This window comes from Microtus pennsylvanicus, chromosome 7, assembly GCF_037038515.1.
Source record: "Microtus pennsylvanicus isolate mMicPen1 chromosome 7, mMicPen1.hap1, whole genome shotgun sequence".
Taxonomy (NCBI): domain Eukaryota; kingdom Metazoa; phylum Chordata; class Mammalia; order Rodentia; family Cricetidae; genus Microtus; species Microtus pennsylvanicus.
The window spans coordinates 8,832,374-8,849,487 of NC_134585.1; the positions used below are offsets into that span (position 1 = coordinate 8,832,374).

Genomic DNA, 17,114 nt, shown 5'->3' on the forward strand with positions numbered 1-17,114 from the left:
CCTCTGCCTCTGCTTTCTGAGTGCTGGGATTAAACGTGTGTGCACCACCAACAACCATCTTGCTTTTTTTCTTTCTTTTTTGTTTTTGGTTTTTGGAGACAGGGTTTCTCTGTAGCTTTGGAGCCTGTCCTAGAACTAGCTCTTGTAGACCAGGCTGGCCTTGAACTCACAGAGATCTGGCCTGCCTCTGCCTCCCAAGTGTTGGGATTAAAGGCGTGAGTCACCACCGCCCAGCTCCATCTTGCTTTTTTAAAAGAAAGGATAAAAAGAGAAAGTAACAGTCACTTATGGGGATCTATGGTATTGTAGCCTTGGGTGGCAGCAGCTGCCACTCTGTTCCGAGCTCTTGCCACATCATCTGGCCAGTGGTGACCACGGATTCATGCTTTTTGCTCCGGCTGCCTCATCAGTCCCCTGGGTGGGTAGACCCCTGGCCTACACAGGAATCCTGTAACACGTGCTAACATACACACGTGCTAACATACACACGTGCTAACATACACACGTGCTAACACACACACGTGCTAACACACACACGTGCTAACATACACACGTGCCACAGATGACTCACAGGGGTGAGTTCTGAGAAAAATCAAATGCATGCCATTAGCATGGGAGCAAGCATCTGTACCCACCGAACTGAACCACCTCAGTGGCCCCATAACTGCTCAAGACACTGAGAAGTCCTATTTACTGGCCCAAGACAGCTCCTCTCCTATTTCAGGGTCCCACAGTGGCCCAGTTTCCTGTCAGAGAACACTGGCCAGAGCACTGACAGTGCCCGCCAGCACGGGTGACAGTCGGTCCTGAGCCTCAGCTGTGGTACTCAGGCAGTTTGAGTCTCCATCCAATGTGTGTAGGAATGGTTGTGCCTCATCAGGATAGTTCACCAGGCATTTCAAAACTGGCCAGTCCACACTTGCCAGTGGATTCAGCTTCCGTGGAACACCGACTGCCAAGAGCAGTCGAGAACCCTCTTCTGCAAGCTCCCACTGTGTCAGGACAACACAGAAGTCACATGTCTGCTCGCCAGGGGTAAGCTTCGGCAGTGGTTTGGATTGCTTTGTATAGCAACCGGAGGGGGAGCAATTTCAGCCATCAAGGCAAATATCAGGTGATGAAGGCGCTATATGCCCAGAGCAGGACGTCAGACATGTATTGTCATCACTGTGACATACAGAATAAACGCCTCATGCACACACCCCACCAAAACTCTACCAAAACCTTTAATATTTGAAAGACTTCACAACAGGTACACACACACACACTTCTGGAGATGCATAGAGGGCTATCCCATCAGGATCTTGTCCTCAGAAGTGGGTGCCTCCCATCCACACAGTGAGCTGCATGGGAGGCATTGCATCTCGGGAACCAAACAGGAAAACCCCAAAGGCAAGCAAGCAAACGGAAGAAAACCTTGCCGAGGGAAAAGGCCACAGGAGGAAGGCGGCTGTGGTTCTAGGAAAACCTCTTCTTTCATTGTATTATGATTCATTTGTAAAGAGGAAGTGGGTTCTGAGAAAAATACTTGAAATACTCTCTCAGGGGGAGAAGGCAGGTCTTCACCAGGAGGTCAACTTTCTGGGCAGCCATCTTGCCTCTGGTTCTGGTCTGGGTTTCCAGGGACTGCAGCTCCTTAGGTGTTAGGGCCGAGTGTTTGCTACCAAGGAAAGAGTCGCCTGTTAAAAATACAACACTGGGCTGGCGGGGAACTTGAGGTCCCTGTAAGGTCGCCTGTGGCCTCTAGGGTGAGTGCCCTCAGGCCTTGCCTCCTGCCTCTGGATAGATTAGGAACAAGCAGGGTTCCCAAAGACCAACCCCCGCCCCAAGACAGTATCTCATTATGTGGTCCTGGCTGGCAGGGAACTTACTATGTAGACCAGGCTGGCCTGGAAACACTGAAATCTACCTGCTTCTGCTGGGACTGAAAAACCAAGGCATGAGCCAGGCGGTGGTGGTGCATACCTTTATCCCAGCACTTGGGAGGCAGAGGCAGGTGGATTTCTGTGAGTTCAAGGACAGCCTGGTCTACAGAGTGAGTTCCAAGACAGACAGGGCTGTTACACAGAGAAACCATTATCTTGAAAAACCAAAAGGAAAAGAAAAAAAAAAAAGCATGTGTCCCACTTCCCATTACGCCCCAGCTGAGACCTTTGATCTTTGATCCAGCCTAGCATATCCCCTTTTTGGTGTGCAGAGGGAGCCGAGAAGCTGCCAAAAGTGGATGTGAGCCTGACGCCCACAGAGCAAGGGTAAAGATCAGTAAGACCCTTCAAGTGTGCACACGTACTGTTCCCGGGAGGCCTGACACGACAAACCCAGCTTACACAAGTGCTAAGTCCGTGCTCCAGGGGCTCCTAAAGTATGTGAGCCTCATCCTGGAGTCCCCCAAATATGACACTTAGCGTCACCTTTCTGTGTGCCCAGGCCCTGGGGCAGTTAAGGAGCATCTCCATTTTGGGGGGCAGACCAAGGCATGTCAGAAGGCATGTCCTCTGCTTTCTCCCATCCTTATGTGCAGACATTCCATGAACTGCCTGTGAACTTGGCAAGCTAATTCCTACTTCAGTGGCCAAGAGTCTTTTACCTCACTGCGAAGCCACCCTGTTTCCTCCAGGAGTCAAGTGACCCTAGGTATTAGGTGCAGGTGCGCCCAGCACTCAACTTCCTTTGGGGGCTCTAAATCAGAAAGGAAGTACCTCAAATCAGAAAAGAGGTGGGGCTGGGGCCCAGAGGAGAGAAACTGTCCCTCCATGCTACAAGTCTGGCAGGACCCCTCGGTGGGGCAGCTCAAGAAGGACAGGTACCTCTCAGACAGCCGCGTGTACTAGGATTGGCTGGACCATACATGATTCCTTCTAAAGCATGCTTGTTGTTAGGAAATAGAAGACCTGGTAGGCCTGATAGGCCCACAGCTAACAGGAGTAGAGCCTAGCATCTTTTGCCAATTGTTCAGCCCATTCTCTGTCCCTCTCCTGCCTATCCCACAGAACCAATCAGAAAAGGATGCCAGGCAGGAGACCATACCTTACTTAGAAACATCCAAAAAGAATGTCTGGGAAAGTATGTCTCCTCAGCCCCACTTCAACCCAAGTCCTGAAAGCATCCAGGTGGGGGAACCGGGTGGTACCTGACTGGCATAGTGACTGGGAGCCAGGAGAATGCTGGGATGGAGGAGGTGGGTGGGAAGTTTCCAGAAACTCACTATAGGGCAGGAAAAGACACGACTTCGCAGTCTCAGAAGACACAGTTCAAGCTGGCTCGATCTGCACGCATCTGCGAGCAAGTGGGTGTCTATGTGTGGGTGTGTGAATGTGTTCGGGGGTTGCGTCAGTCTTTAAGAATGACTGTGTGGTATGAGCACGAGTGTGTGCTGGGCAGGAGCTTCAGGAGGCTGGACTTTCTCCTGAGGATGAGGAAAGTCTTGTCCAGTCCTGAGGTATTGGGTGAACATAGGGAGAGTCCCTCAGTGTGCAGGGGCACCCTGAGCTCCAGTGTGTCCAGGGTTGTGGTGGATAACAGGTTGCTAGGTGGAGCATGGGACCATTTAGGCCTGGCTCTATCAGAATGCATGGTTTCCTCTATCTGAATCTTTGGCCCTCCCTCCTCCCTGAGAGATACCTCTTCAACCCTGGGATGTTGCTCCACACCCGCACAGCATTCTGGAGGACTCTGCTGCGGACATCCTGGAGGGTCACAGCCTCCACCTGTGGGAGAAGAGGGGACTGTGGGTCAGCGGGACACAGATGCAATCTCTTCCCCGTGGAGCACACGTCAATAGATCATCCAGGCGGGTCATGCTTCCTCTGCGGTGCCGCTCACAGAATGCCCATTTTTTCTTACACAACTACGAAGAACTAAAGCCTGAAGATCACTTGGATCAACTCTAGAAAAACACTTCACTGAAATGGGTTATGTTCTAGAATAAGGCAAGGTTCCAAAACACTGACTTCTGAAAAGACAGAAAATCTCTGGGCAGTGGTGGTAGACACACCTTTAATCCCAGCACACGGGATGCAGAGGCAGGCAGATCTCTGAGTTTGAGGCCAGCTTGGTCTAAGACAATATCATCATAGATGGGCTTTCATAAATCTCTCTCTCTCTCTCTCTCTCTCTCTCTCTCTCTCTCTCTCTCTCTCTCTCTCTCTCTCTCGGGGTTGGAGCAGGCAAGACAGAGTTTCACTATGTAGCCTTGGCTGCCCTGGCACTTACTGTGTAGACCAGCCAGGCCTCCAGTTCACAGAGATCCTCCTCTTTTGCTAGGATTAAAAGCAAAAGCATGTGCCACTGTACCCAGCTTATATTTTGTTGTTGCTTTTTAAAACTTTCCCACACAATACAATTTCATAGAATTCTTTTCACCATGTAAAATTTTTCTATGAACCAGATTCAACACAGAAACAAAAACCTGAGAAGGAGCCCACAAAAGAGAAAACCACAGACCAAACACCTTTTGCACTTGTCAACTCAAAAGAGTCTACATATAACACTTTCTGCATGCTTTAGCCGCGTGCTGACACACCGCAGCCAAGTGGGTTTTCCTAGGGATGCTAGGCTAGTTCATCCCAGCAGTGCTGACCACATACTCCACCCATTACCAGATGTAGGTGGTTGGGGGGAATAATCCAACCATCTCATAAATCTTAATAAAGAGCCCTTGAGGCTGGGCATGGTAGTGCACACCTTTAATCCCAGCACTTGGCAAGCAGAGTCTCTCATTCCTGATTGACTTTTCTGTATCCAGGAAAACTGCATGGTGCTTATGAGTCCCCACCCCCTCTTCTCCCATACTAGGTCCAGCTCCCCAGCCCTCTGTTGTGTCTCCTTCTGGGAGGTAGGCACAAGTTTCTTCTTTTCTTGCTGTCTCTTATCTCCTATATCCAAGACTGTCAGTCACTCCCCACCCTCCACAGCTATCCCTGACCCACTGGCCCAAATCGGCCCTGGAGAGAACTGACCGCTGGGCCCCAGGTGGTGGTCACACTGATGGTGCGGGTAAAAGGGGAGAACATGGACATGAACATATGAGTGCATGGAGTGGCCATGTATGTCTTGTGGAATGTGTGTTCTGTGTGAGGGGATATGCTCGTCTGTGCAAGCTGAAAGGTGAGGGGGGGGGCATGAATCTGGGTGCCTGTGACTTGCAGGCACAGGAGTGGTGTAGCAGGAGGGGGTTGCCTTTCAAGGCTGTCCCTGTAGGGGCCAGTGTCCTAAAAATCTGCAATCTGTCTCAGATGCCCAATGTCCTTGTGGCCCAGCACACGCCAGGGTAGTAGAGGCTGCAGGAGTGAGGGTCCCAGAACTGAGTACAGGCTAAGCTCCTACCCCCCAGATATACCCACCTGGAAGAAGCGGGTTGCTGTGGCCTGGTCATCCTCTGTCAGCAGTAGATTGTCCACAAAGAGCCAGAAGAAAGGCTGCTGACTCCCTGAGGGTGGTTGAGCATACTGCAGGATCCGGTGGAATTGGAACATGTACCAGCCTGCCATGAACCGGGGGAAGGCCGGGTTCAGATGACAAAGGCCGGGTAGAGGATAACACATTTGCAAACGCTGGGCACCTCTGCTCTCCCATGGTGGAGATGGGAACGCAAACGCCCGTTTAGTCTAGAGCTCACCCGACAGCACACAGAGCCTGTGCAGGTTCCTCTGCCAGTTCCAGCCCAGGGAAGCTGGTTTGAATTAAAATGTGCAGTGTGAGATTTCTGCCCTGTCTGAAGGCTGAGGTGGCATGAGGGAATACAGAGACAGAAGAAAGGACAGGGTAGAGGTGACAGGGTTGAAGACAAGATTCTCTGGTGACTGGAGCCGAAACAGTTCATTTCTTGAAACTCACCAGGGCAGCGGTTACAAGAGTAGCCTAGGGGCTGTGTCGAGCCATACACGAGGTCAAAGGGGCCCCATCTCTCCACCTAGGGAACATATACACGGTTATTATGGGACGAGGATGGCAAAGCTAAGTGCTTCCACACTGGCGACCAGCATTAGGGCTTTTGCATCCCATGTATCTTTCCAATGTTGTACCTTGGGGGTGACCCAAGAAGACCTCCTAGCTAAGCCTTGGGACCCACTTAAGCAGAGATCCCAGACACCAATGGCTCTCAGGAGAAGCCCAAACAGTGGTAGCCCGAGAACATTCCATATCTGAGATTCTTCCTCAGAAAACATGCTTTTAAAACGGGGGGTCAGTCCTGGAGGGAGGACACTGCTCAGCCTGAGGGATTATTCCACATCCTTCTGGGAAATTGTGGATTATGCTGTGAGCCAGCAGCTGGTCACAGATGGCAGGGTGGACATTGTCTGGTGGCCATAAACAATTCCCACTTAGTACCAGACAGGGTCACTTGCTGGCCAATTGAGGAGAGAATGAAACAGTCAGCCCCAGTCCTGCCCCAAATGCAAGGAATCCTCTAGAGAACCCCTGCTTCGCCGATGGCCTCTCTAGCCCTGGATATGTTTTGTCTTGTTTTTGTTTTGTTTTTTGAGACAGGGTTTCTTTGTGTAGTCCTGACTGTCCTGGAACTTGATCTGTAAATCAGGCTAGCCTCCAACTCAGCCCCAGCCTCTGTGCCTCCCTAGTGCTAAGATTAAAGGCATGCACCACCACTGCCTGGCTCAAACCTGAACCTGAACGTTATTCTAAGAAAAAGTTCTTCTACCTGGCAATGGTGACTCACCCCTTCAATCCCAGCCCTTGGGAGGCAAAGAAAGGTGGATCTCACTGAGTTGGAAGCCAGCCTAGTCTATCAAGCAAGTTCCAGGACAGCCAGGGCTACACAGAGAAACTCTGTCTCAGAAAACAAAAATGAAAACTAAAAAGAAAAAAAGAAGGAAGGAAGGAAGGAAGGAAGGAAGGAAGGAAGGAAGGAAGGAAGGAAGGAAGGAAGGAAGAGTTGAGAAAAGTTATTTAGAGGCTGGAGAGATGGCTCAGAGGTTAAGAGCACTGGCTGCTCTTCCAGAGGTCCGGAGTTCAAGTCTCACAACCATCTGTAATGAGATCTGGTGCCTCCTTCTGGCCTGCAGACATACATGCAGACAGAACACTGTACATAATAAATAAATCTAAAAAAAAAAAAGAAAAGAAAAAGAAAAGAAAAGAAGGAAAGAAAGGAAGGAAGAAGAGGAAGGGAGGGAGGGATGGAAAGAGAGAGGGAGGCATTCCTAAGATGTCTAAGCATGATTTTCCCAATCTAGAATAGGCCCCCACTTTCTTGGATCTCCCCATTTCTCTCAGTAGTGGGCTGACTCCTAAATTAGGCCCCAACTTCTTGACTCTTGCTTTCTCTATGTCCCATCTTTTCTACCTGATTTCAGATGTGCACCTGAGATCCTTCAGGGGCAATGACTGGTTGGGATCTGGCTAAAGAAAGTGGTCAGGGTTCCGTGGTAAAGACTAGTACCCGGACTGTCTATTTAAGAGGCCCAAATGCAACTTGCCCCGCCCCCATGCTCCCAGGAGGAGCCCAAGAGGGCTCCCATTACAAGGACAAGGCAGCACCAGCTTTGTGTTTGGAAGAGGTTTTCAACTGCTGGCTGCTCAGCTCAAGACTTGCAACAATGAGAGTGTCGTGGGGTTGAGCCTCTCCACCCATGCATATCCGCCAGCATAGGCAGCAGAAGCCAGCCATGTAGACTTCAAGATGTCTGGCTGCTTGCCCTGACCAGGGTTGAGGGATGCATTCCACTCCCGCCTCCCTCTGTGAGGCATTAACAGTGTTGACTCCACTGGGGCAGGGCCACAGCCAGACCCAGGACCCCATGCTGGCCTGAAGACCTCTGGCAGTTCCTTGCACCCTGCCTGTTCCTTCCTGCCCCTCCAGGGTTCCTTCCCTCCCTCCCCTTCCCCCCAGGCCCTGGCATCTGTCCCCTGGCACACCTGGCCTTGGCAGCCCTGCCCCCCAACACCTCAACTTACATCTCTTCTCACAACATTGGTGACGTCTTCCAAGTACTTCAGTCTTCCCTCTTCTGAACCAGAACCACTTTCCAGAAAGCCCAAACTCTCGAGCTCTAGGAGAGGACAGACAAGATGGACACAGAGAACCGAGGTGACATGGGCTCTGTCCCCGCAGAGTGGGGACGGATCCGTGACAGTGCGGTCTTTCCTAGCACAGAGCAGCAGCTTGATCTTTTCTGACATCGGAGCCCAAGGACAAACTTCCTGAGGGTTACTTTGTTGCAAAACTGCATTTCTGAGCCATGCTCTCACTCGCTGGCTTAGGCCACCAGTGGGGCTGTGGCTTCCGTAGAGGTGCCATGTTTGAACCAGAGTGGTGACATACAGAGCAGGTGAATTTCCTTCCGATTCCAAGAATGAGAGTTTGGGCAAGTTGAGCTGGGTGTCCTAAAGGTATAGTGATACAATTGTAACTACCGCATGGGTGCTTGTGATACACCGTGGGGGTCACTGGCTGTGCTCCTGGTGGTATCAGCAGTGGGATATGCTTTAGCCAGAGAACAGAGCGCCTTCAGGGCTCTGTGCTCGGTGGGCACATGGGGATCAGGACAGTCTAAGGGGCAGGACTCCAGAAGACATAACTTGGGAGATTCAAGTATAGAAAGAGGGTTCAGGAAGATGAGGCAGCTGGGGGAGCCTAAATGGGGGAGCACAGCTGTTGGAACCCAGTCTTCTCACCAGCAGTAGCTCCCCTCTACCCTGGCGGGCTTGTCCCTTTCCCATCCCTGCCTCCTCTTGGGGAGCTGGGACCTTCGCTCTTGCTTGGGTGCACAGTTGGGGGATTTCTCTGGTTGTCAGATCCTTTCCTAGGATACTCAGCTCCCTCAGTTCCAGAAGTCTGAGGAAGAAGTTCAACTGGTATTTTTATTTTCTCTTTCTTTCTTTCTTTCTTTTTTTGTTTTGTTTTTCAAGACAGGGTTTTTCTGTGTAGCCTTAGCTGTCCTGGAACTAGCTGGCCTCAAACTCACAGAGATTGCCTGTCTCTCTATCTCGGGAATGCTGGATTAAAGGCATGCGCCACCGCTGCCCAACTCAACTGGCATTCTATTCTTTTTTTTTCTTAATGTTTATTTGTTATGTATACAATATTCTGTCTGTGTGTATGCCTGCAGGCCAGAAGAGGGCACCAGACCCCATTACAGATGGTTGTGAGCCACCATGTGGTTGCTGGGAATTGAACTCAGGACCTTTGGAAGAGGAGGCAATGCTCTTAACCTCTGAGCCATCTCTTCAGCCCCTGGCATTCTTTTTTTTTTCTTTTTTTTTTTTAAAGATTTATTTATTTATTATATATACAACATTCTGCCTCCATGTATGCCCACATGCCAGAAGAGGGCGCCAGATCTCAGTACAGATGGTTGTGAGCCACCATGTGGTTGCTGGGAATTGAACTCAGGACCTCTGGAACAGCAGCCAGTGTTCTTAACCGCTGAGCCATCTCTCCAGCCCCCAGCCCCTGGCATTCTATTCTCAATCCCCGCTCCACACCTCAGATGCCAAGGACACCAGAACACTCTGAGTTCCTCCTGTCCCCTCTTCTGTAGTCACCTGATGTGACGACACTCACCTTTATCAATCTTCCCAAAAAGATTAAGCACCCTCACGGGCTGTCTCTTCCAGGCAGACACAATCTTGTACATCTTCACAGGATTTGACTGGAAAGGAAATAGAAAAACGGAAAGAGAGAAAAAGGCAAGAGGATCTGTACTAGTTGTTCAGAGAGAGCTGGCTGAGTTATGGTTAAGTGGCTCCTACAGCTGGAGGGACAGCACTCAACTGAGAGCCCCCTGGGACACACTTGCCAAGGCCTGGCTGGCCCTGTAGTGACCATGGTTGTCCCTCCCTCCCGAGGAGGCCAACTCTACCCACTCCCCAGGTCTAGGTCTCTTGCCTGGACCCCCACAAATCTCAAGGGAAGCAGAGTAAGGTTTCTCTGAAGTTAGAGGATAATGGATCCTAGCAGAGGGTAGCTCTGTAGGTCTCAGGCTCTAAGTACTCCAGGAGAGCAAAATCATTCCTATAGCCCAGCAGCCTGAAAGCCAGGTGACACCAGGGCTCCTACTGGCTATATGCTGCCTCCGCCTTCATCACTAGGTTTTTTTCTTACATGTCTCAACCCCCCAAAACGCCTTCTCTTATAAGGACACCCCCACTTCATGCAGGGGCTACCTCATTCCAAACTGCTCTCATCTCAAGCTCAGCTAAAGGACACCACAAAGACCCCACTTCCAAATTAGGTTGCGTTTTCAGGTCCCTGGTTTATGACCTTGACAGATGTTTTGGGGAGAGGAGACACACACCATCCAGGCATCTTTACCTTGGACTGTTTTGACCCCTCTGGGCTTCACCCTTGAGACGGCAGCCTTGGCTGCACACAGGATACCATGTTGGCTAAGCATTCAAGCTGATGTGATGGGCTTATATATGTCTGTGGAGGGGGCTCGTCCTACTTGTGACTGAAAGTCATCCCTAGGCTTATAAGAAACAAAATGATGATCTAGGATACAGCTCAGTAAAGAACTTGTGAAACCTGGGACCCAATGAGAAATTCCAGCACTCATTGAGTTCAAGGTGATCCTCAGCTCCATAGTGAGTCTAAGGCCAGCCTGGGCTATCTGAGACCCTCACGACGAAACACCAGTGGCATCTGCTCTCCAGCAGGACAGCAAAGGGGCATTACGGCCAGAGCCTTATCCTGTGATGGAGTATGTATGTATATCTGCCGCAGCAGATACAGTACTGGTTGTCCTTACCCCCTCTAGATCATAGAAGGCCTTCAGCTGGTGACGCCACTTCCTTCGCCTCTGCAGCAGTCCGCTCCGAGTGAAAGGCAGGCACAGGAAGCAAACCCAGCAGGCCATGGCACTGATTCGCTCTGAGGTCCCAGGACCCACCAGGATATCCACACACTCAAAGCAGTAGCATCTAGAGTCAAACCGAAAACCATGGTGAGCCACATCATACTGCCATCAGGGGACCACAAGGCAGACCAGAGGGAACCATCTGTTTCTCTCTGGGCTCTTCAGAGGAGGGGCTGGCTTTGCTCTCGGTGCTGGGGGGATGGGGCTGGCTGCAGGCTGGGAAGGGGATTCAACAATAAGAGAAGTGCCGTGGGAGTACCCAAAATGGCGGCCCTCACTCCCTTAAGCCTTCCCACAACTTGGAAACCTCGACATGCATCTTCAAAGTTCTGGGAAAAAACATATACAGGAGCAGCAGGGAAGGGGAGACTTGAAGTCAGGGATGTAAAAAGGAAGATGTCCAGGACAGGTTAGGGACCGGCATGGATGGAGCTCAGGATGGGGATTTAACTGAAGGTAAAAAGTACTGCCTATGCCCTGAACAATTCTGCTCAGGACTCGTGACCCACAGACCCTGGGCAGAGTACAAGTGTCCATCCTTCTATTTCCTAAGGACAGAGGGGGTGGCCATGTGGTGGCTGTGCTCCTGAAGAGAGACATCACAGATGCACCATTTTCAGCTCCTGTTTCTCACATTGGGAGGGGTTCTTCGGGGATGAGAATGGGGAGTTGGGCCCTGCCGCACCTGGTACAGTCGGGGCTCTCACAGATAAACAGGGTTTTCCCGAAGCAGCATATGGAGCAGTAACTCTGGTGCCCATCCATATCGTAAAGGAAGATGGTCTCCAGGAATATGTCCTGAGCAAGGGGCAAAGGTTATTGTGCAATCTCCTCCAACAGTGCCAACGAAGTCCCACCGCCTCCCTGCTTACCTTACATGGGGCACACATCCCCCCCTCAAATAAGGGGTGCTGCGTATACACCTGGAGACTTCCACAACAGAGGCAGATGTCTAGAGACAATGGAGAAGGAAAATCGGGGAGAAGATGTAACAAAATGAGAGAGACCAGGGAAGACCCAAGAACACACGTCAGGGTAATAGATCAAAAGACATCCCAAATGAAGGGCAGACATCTCCAGACCCCAGATGACTTCTGTAGACGTGACATGTTGATACTAAAACTCCCATGAAAACCCAAGCATTCACATCTTGGCCAATCCAGAGAAATAGATCATTGACTGAGGAGCTTGGAGTCCCTAGCAGATACACATTTTAAAAAAAGACCTATTTCTTTCAATATATACGCATACTCTTCCTGCATGTACACCACCTTTGTACCAGGAGAGGGCATCAGTTCCCACTATAGATGGTTGTCAACCACCATGGAGGTGCTGGGAACTCAAGAACTCTAGAAGAGCAGCCAGTGGCTCTTAGCCACTGAGCCCCAGATGCAAATTTTAATTTTCCTTTTCCCTCCTCTTTCAGACAGGGTCACACACATCTCAAGCTGGCTTCAACTTCACTATGACCTTGAACGTCTGGTTCTCCTACCTGAATGTTGGGCTACTGGGTGTGGCGACACACCCACCCAGTTTATAGGGTTCTGAGGGAACCCAGGGCTTCCTCCAAGATGAGTGACACGCTACTGAAACTCAGCATAATCTCAAATTAGACTGTAGTGTCGAGCGATAGACACACACACATTTTTGTTGCGGGGAGGGCTCGAGACAGGGTTTCTCTGTGTAGCCCTGGCTATCCAGGAACTTGCTCTGTAGATCAGGCCAGCTTCAACCTCAGAGATCCTCCTGCCTCTGCCTCCAGAGTGCTGGGATTAACGGTGTGGGCCACCATGCCCAGCCCAGATACACAAAAATCTTCAACCGCGTGCCTTAAACAAATCTGGTAAGGGGGATGGAGAGAGAACATCCCGTGGGCACCAGGATTGTTCCCCACCTTCTGGGATGGCTGAGTGAGGCTGAAGCAAGCCTTTCTGGCAGGGCTGACACTCTGTTTTGCTGGATCACAGGCAAGCGTGCAAACTCACCTTCGATGTTCCGTTGGTTCACAGTGACTTCATACCTGATGATCTCTGAAAGAGAAAAATAAGTAGCCTCTTTCCTCTGGCTCCTCATTGGAACATGCTTGGTAAACTTCTCTTCTGAGGTGTCTGGGACACAAGGAATCCCTTCACTGACACCCACCAAACGCTTGCCCTTGTCTGGGCTTAGGGCATCCTGAATGATACAGGAACATTCCATGCATTGCCTGACTTGGAGGTCCTCATCCATGAGATAAGTTTATTACTTGGGTGGGGACTTACCTCTGCCTGGCGGGGGTGAGGTTAAGGACAGCAGCTCCCGGGAATCTTCCAGTACGACCTCCACACTGTGCTCATCGTCACTGAGGCTACGGGCTGGAGACAGAAGACATCATCACTGGGAGCCCTCACAGGGACACAAGATGTATGCAGGGAAACAGCTACCTGTAGTCAATGCAGGGGTCAGGGGACCCACTCCACTGCCCAGCCAAGTCATAGTGACATCCACCCACCCATCTGGGAATTAGGGACAAGAAAAACTGCAACATCAGCTTCAAAGTACTTGATAGGAGAGGCTGGGCCCTGTGAGATATCCTTCACCCTTCCACTCCCAGCCACCATGTGTTTTCTGGTAGGCCATTTCCCAGCACCCATATGGCCCTGCCTCCCTCTGTACCTGCTAAACCCCTCTAGGACCCACCTTCTCTGACAGTCCAGACCCTCTGCTAAGGACCAGGAAGGAAGGGAAAGAGAGGAGGGGGAGAGGGAAAGGAAGAAAGAGGCCTGAGGAACTTACTGGATTTCAGCCATTGCTCTTCCAGGTGATTGGCAGAGTCTGGGCTAGAGCTGTCCAGAGTCTCCAGGTCCCATGTTTCACCTGTCTTGGAGCAAGAATTTTTCCGGGAACCCATGGGTGTTGTTTGCTAGAAGGATCTGGGTCCAAGGATGGCGGGTGGCTTGAGATCTCGGGAGGTGTCAGCAGGGTCTTCAGAACGCTGCAATATGATGAGATACGGTGGAGGGGGGGGGTGTATGGTACACCGGTGGGTCCCTTGGGGCCTAGTGGGGAATTGTGGGGAGGAAAAGACGGGAAAGGGACCTTAAGGCAAACAGGGATAAGAGCAGAGTGCTGGAAGGAGCCTATTAAAGGCCGAGGACGGTGGGGTTGAGGGTGTGGGGGCAGGCACTCAGGGGGCGGGGCTTAAGGAGCCCTGCAAGTGGGGGTGGGGGATTCAGGGAAGGGGTGGGGGTGGGGTGGGTGGGGGTGGGGCTTAAGGGGTTTAGGGAACCTTGTGAGTGGGAGGGGGTTCATGGTAGGAATGGGGGCGGGGGGCATGTTCGGAGGAGGGGTTATAGAATAGTGTAGGAGGGCAGCTCAGGGCTGAAAGAGGTGGGGTGGGGGAAGGGAGGTTCTAGGTTTCACACACACATTGAGGTTAGGGAGCTGGGAGATAGGGTTACTGATTGTATGGGGGAGATGGGTGGGGCAAAGAAGATTTGGTGGGAGTAGGGACGACCAAGGGTTTCTGAGTGGGGGAGGGGGAGGAAGAGAGCCTTGGGTTGAGACAAGCTCAGTGTCAGAGTAGGACCTAGAGGACCATGCGGGGTGATGTTGTGACTGTCCCTGTGGGTGATGTGAGGACCTGCCAACCTCTGGCAGGGTGCTTCATGAATTATCCTCTCTACCTGGCCTAAAGGGTGAATTCATTCATGGACCCCAGTCCCTTCCAGGATACCATAGGGGCTATAATGGAGAGAAAACTTGTGGGGAGACGGTTCCTGACTCCAGGCTTCCATGGGCAAGGCTAGTGACTTATATAAGGTTCAGGATGAGGTCACTTGCCCGAGAGACACCTAACTGTTCTCCTCAGCCCAGTGATCCAGGCCAGCGCCACTGTGGCCAGTCCCGTGTCACGGGGAATTGATGAGAAAGTGGGTAGATTAGTGAGGCAGTGGTGGCACATGTCTTTAATCCCAGCACTCGGGAGGCAGAGGCAGGCGGATCTCTGTGAGTTTGAGGCCAGCCTAGTCTACAGGGCAAGTTCCAGAACAGGCTCCAAAACTATACAGAGAAATCCTGTCTCAAAAAAAAAAAAAAAGGAAGGAAGGAAGGAAGAAAGAAAGAAAAGGCAGATTACAGGAGGCAGCCTGGGCCCTTGTCTACATTTCAGTGCTAAGGAATAGGGGCCCTGAAACACCACATTTGCCCAGCTTGCTAAATGACACCTCGGCCCCCACAACCTGCCGCCTAAGCTCCCTGCACACTGATGAACACTGTATGAGACAGGAGAAGCATCTGTTTTGATATTTGGCACAAGCTACACATTTCTACAGATCAGTCTTCAGGAGAGGAGCCAGCGCAGTCACCATACTACAGCTGCAGACTCTGGAATAAACCTGTTACAATCTGCCCTGGCCCTTCCTGATCTACTTTTTCTCTTTTTATCTCTTTTTTGTTAGGGTCTCCTGCATCTCAGGCTGGTCAGGAATTCACTACTAATCAGGTCGAGCTAGATTTCTCCTCTTCCTTCCCCCACCTCCACAGTGCTGAGATTACCGTTTGGCCTCAGCACCCAGGGGTGTGGCGCTGCGGATTGAACCAGGCCTTTGTGCTGTGTGTAAGCAGCGAGTCCCCACCAACTGAGCTGCATAGACAGACTTGTGTTTCACTGTTTTTAACATTTGGGTTTTTTGTTTGTTTTGTTTTTGAGACAATAGGAGGCTGGCCTCGCACTCTGAGATCTGCCTGCCTCTGATTCTGCTGGGATTTGGATTTTCTGTTTCTGTTTTTATTTTTTTGAGACAGGGTTTCTCTGTGTAACAGTCCTAGCTTTCCTGGAAATTGTTCTGTTACCAGGCTGGCCTCGAACTCACAGAGATCTGCCTGCCTCTGCCTCCCAAGTGCTGGGATTAAAGGTGTGTGCCACTACCGCTGGGAATTTGGGTGTTTTTTTTTAAAGACCCTGCAAAGAGGTTGGCCAGCTCCCTTCATTGCTTTTTTCTTACTGAGTTGAAGGTTCTTTTTGTTAAAGATACTAAGATATTCTCATGTAAATGTTAGAAATATTTTATTCATCTTATTAATGCTTTTTTTTTTTTATTTTTTGAGTCCGGTCTCATTTTGTAGACCAGGTTGTCCTGGACTTCACAGAGATCTGCCTGCCTTTGCTTCCCAAATTGGAATTTGCTGGAATTAAAGGTATGCGCCGCCACACCCAGCCTTGTTTGTTTTTAAGACTGGGTCTCCTTTTGTAGCCCAGGATGTCCTGTAATTTACTGTGTAGGCTAGGCTGACCTCAAGCTCAAAGCAATCTTCCTGCCTCTGCCTGCTGGGTAGTGATGGCAAGTACAGGCAGAAACCATCCCTCCCAATATCATTAGTGCATTTTAGTGTTTTGTGATAGTTTATGTAAAAACAGCTTGTATTAAGACAGACCTATTGCTCTTTTTAAAGTTATTATATTTATTTGTGTGTATTCATTCACATGCTTGGCATGGTGTTTATACAAGTCAAGTTCTGACAAAGAAAAACAAACCAACAAACAAAGGGCCAGCAAGATGGCTCAGTGGGGAGAGGTGCTTGCCGCTGAGCCTAAGGACCTGGGTTTGGAGTTCAGTCCTCCACATGGTGGGAGGAAGGAACCAATTCACAGTCTTGTCCTCAGACCTCCAAACACACACACACACACACACACACACACACACACACACACACGTGTGCGTGAGCGCGCGTGCGTGCTCAATTTTTTTTTTAAATTCTGTGTTTAGGCTAGAGACATGGCTCAGTGGTTAAAAGCACTTACTGTTCCTGCAGAGGCCCAGAGTTCCGTGTTAATTGGATTGCAACTCTTTTATAATTCTAGGTTAAAAAATATCTGAGTCTAGCCAGGCACTGGTGGCGCACGCCTTTAATCCTAGCACTCGGGAGGCAGTGGCAGGCGGATCTCTGTGCAATTTGAGGCCAGGACAGCAAGGACTATTACACAAAATAGAAAACAAAAATCCTAAATTTAGATGCTAAATCCAGACAGCGGCTTACCTTTCGGCTTACCTTTCCTTTCCTTTCTTCTTTTGTGAAAATACAAATTGGGGCCCAGGAGTCAAGGCCAGTCTGGTTCACACAGTGGGATTCCATTGGAAACAAGAATGGGGATCAGCCAGCTGTAGTGGAATCCAGCTGTGGTAGTACAGGCCCTTACAGCACTCAGGAGGCAGAGGCAGGAGGATCTCTGTGAGTTTGAGGCCAGCCTGGTCCACAGAAAGAGTTCCAGAACAGGCCCCCAAACTGCACAGAGAAACCTTGTATCCTCCCCCCCCT

At 50.6% G+C, this 17,114-nt stretch overlaps 1 protein-coding gene across 2 annotated transcripts; it reads right to left on the reverse strand.

The window, feature by feature from the left end:
* Positions 1 to 1,255: 1,255 nt before the first annotated feature.
* Dnmt3l (DNA methyltransferase 3 like) lies at positions 1,256 to 13,707 on the reverse strand. 2 transcript variants are annotated; one of them, XM_075978806.1, is made up of 12 exons: positions 13,593 to 13,707; positions 13,079 to 13,171; positions 12,803 to 12,847; positions 11,690 to 11,769; positions 11,503 to 11,615; positions 10,710 to 10,881; positions 9,524 to 9,611; positions 7,915 to 8,009; positions 5,836 to 5,911; positions 5,343 to 5,482; positions 3,622 to 3,707; positions 1,256 to 1,660 (listed from the first exon to the last, which is right to left on the reverse strand). In XM_075978806.1, the coding sequence occupies exons 1-12, from the start codon at positions 13,705 to 13,707 to the stop codon at positions 1,492 to 1,494; spliced, it is 1,272 nt and encodes a 423-aa protein (XP_075834921.1). In that variant the 3' UTR covers positions 1,256 to 1,491. The 2 variants fall into 2 exon arrangements, with proteins under 2 accessions (XP_075834921.1, XP_075834922.1); XM_075978807.1 differs by having other exon boundaries at positions 13,079 to 13,158; positions 13,589 to 13,707.
* Between the last annotated feature and the right edge of the window lie 3,407 nt (positions 13,708 to 17,114).

Excerpts from the sequence above, each read along its gene's own strand:
- Dnmt3l (XM_075978806.1), bottom strand. The coding sequence starts at position 13,707 with ATGGGTTCCCGGAAAAATTCTTGCTCCAAGACAGGTGAAACATGGGAC. Across the intron at positions 13,172-13,592 it reads AGAGCAATGGCTGAAATCCA|CCCGTAGCCTCAGTGACGAT; the intron begins GTAAGTTCCTCA and ends TTCTGTCTCCAG. Across the intron at positions 9,612-10,709 it reads CCTTCTATGATCTAGAGGGG|TCAAATCCTGTGAAGATGTA; the intron begins GTAAGGACAACC and ends TTTCCTTTCCAG.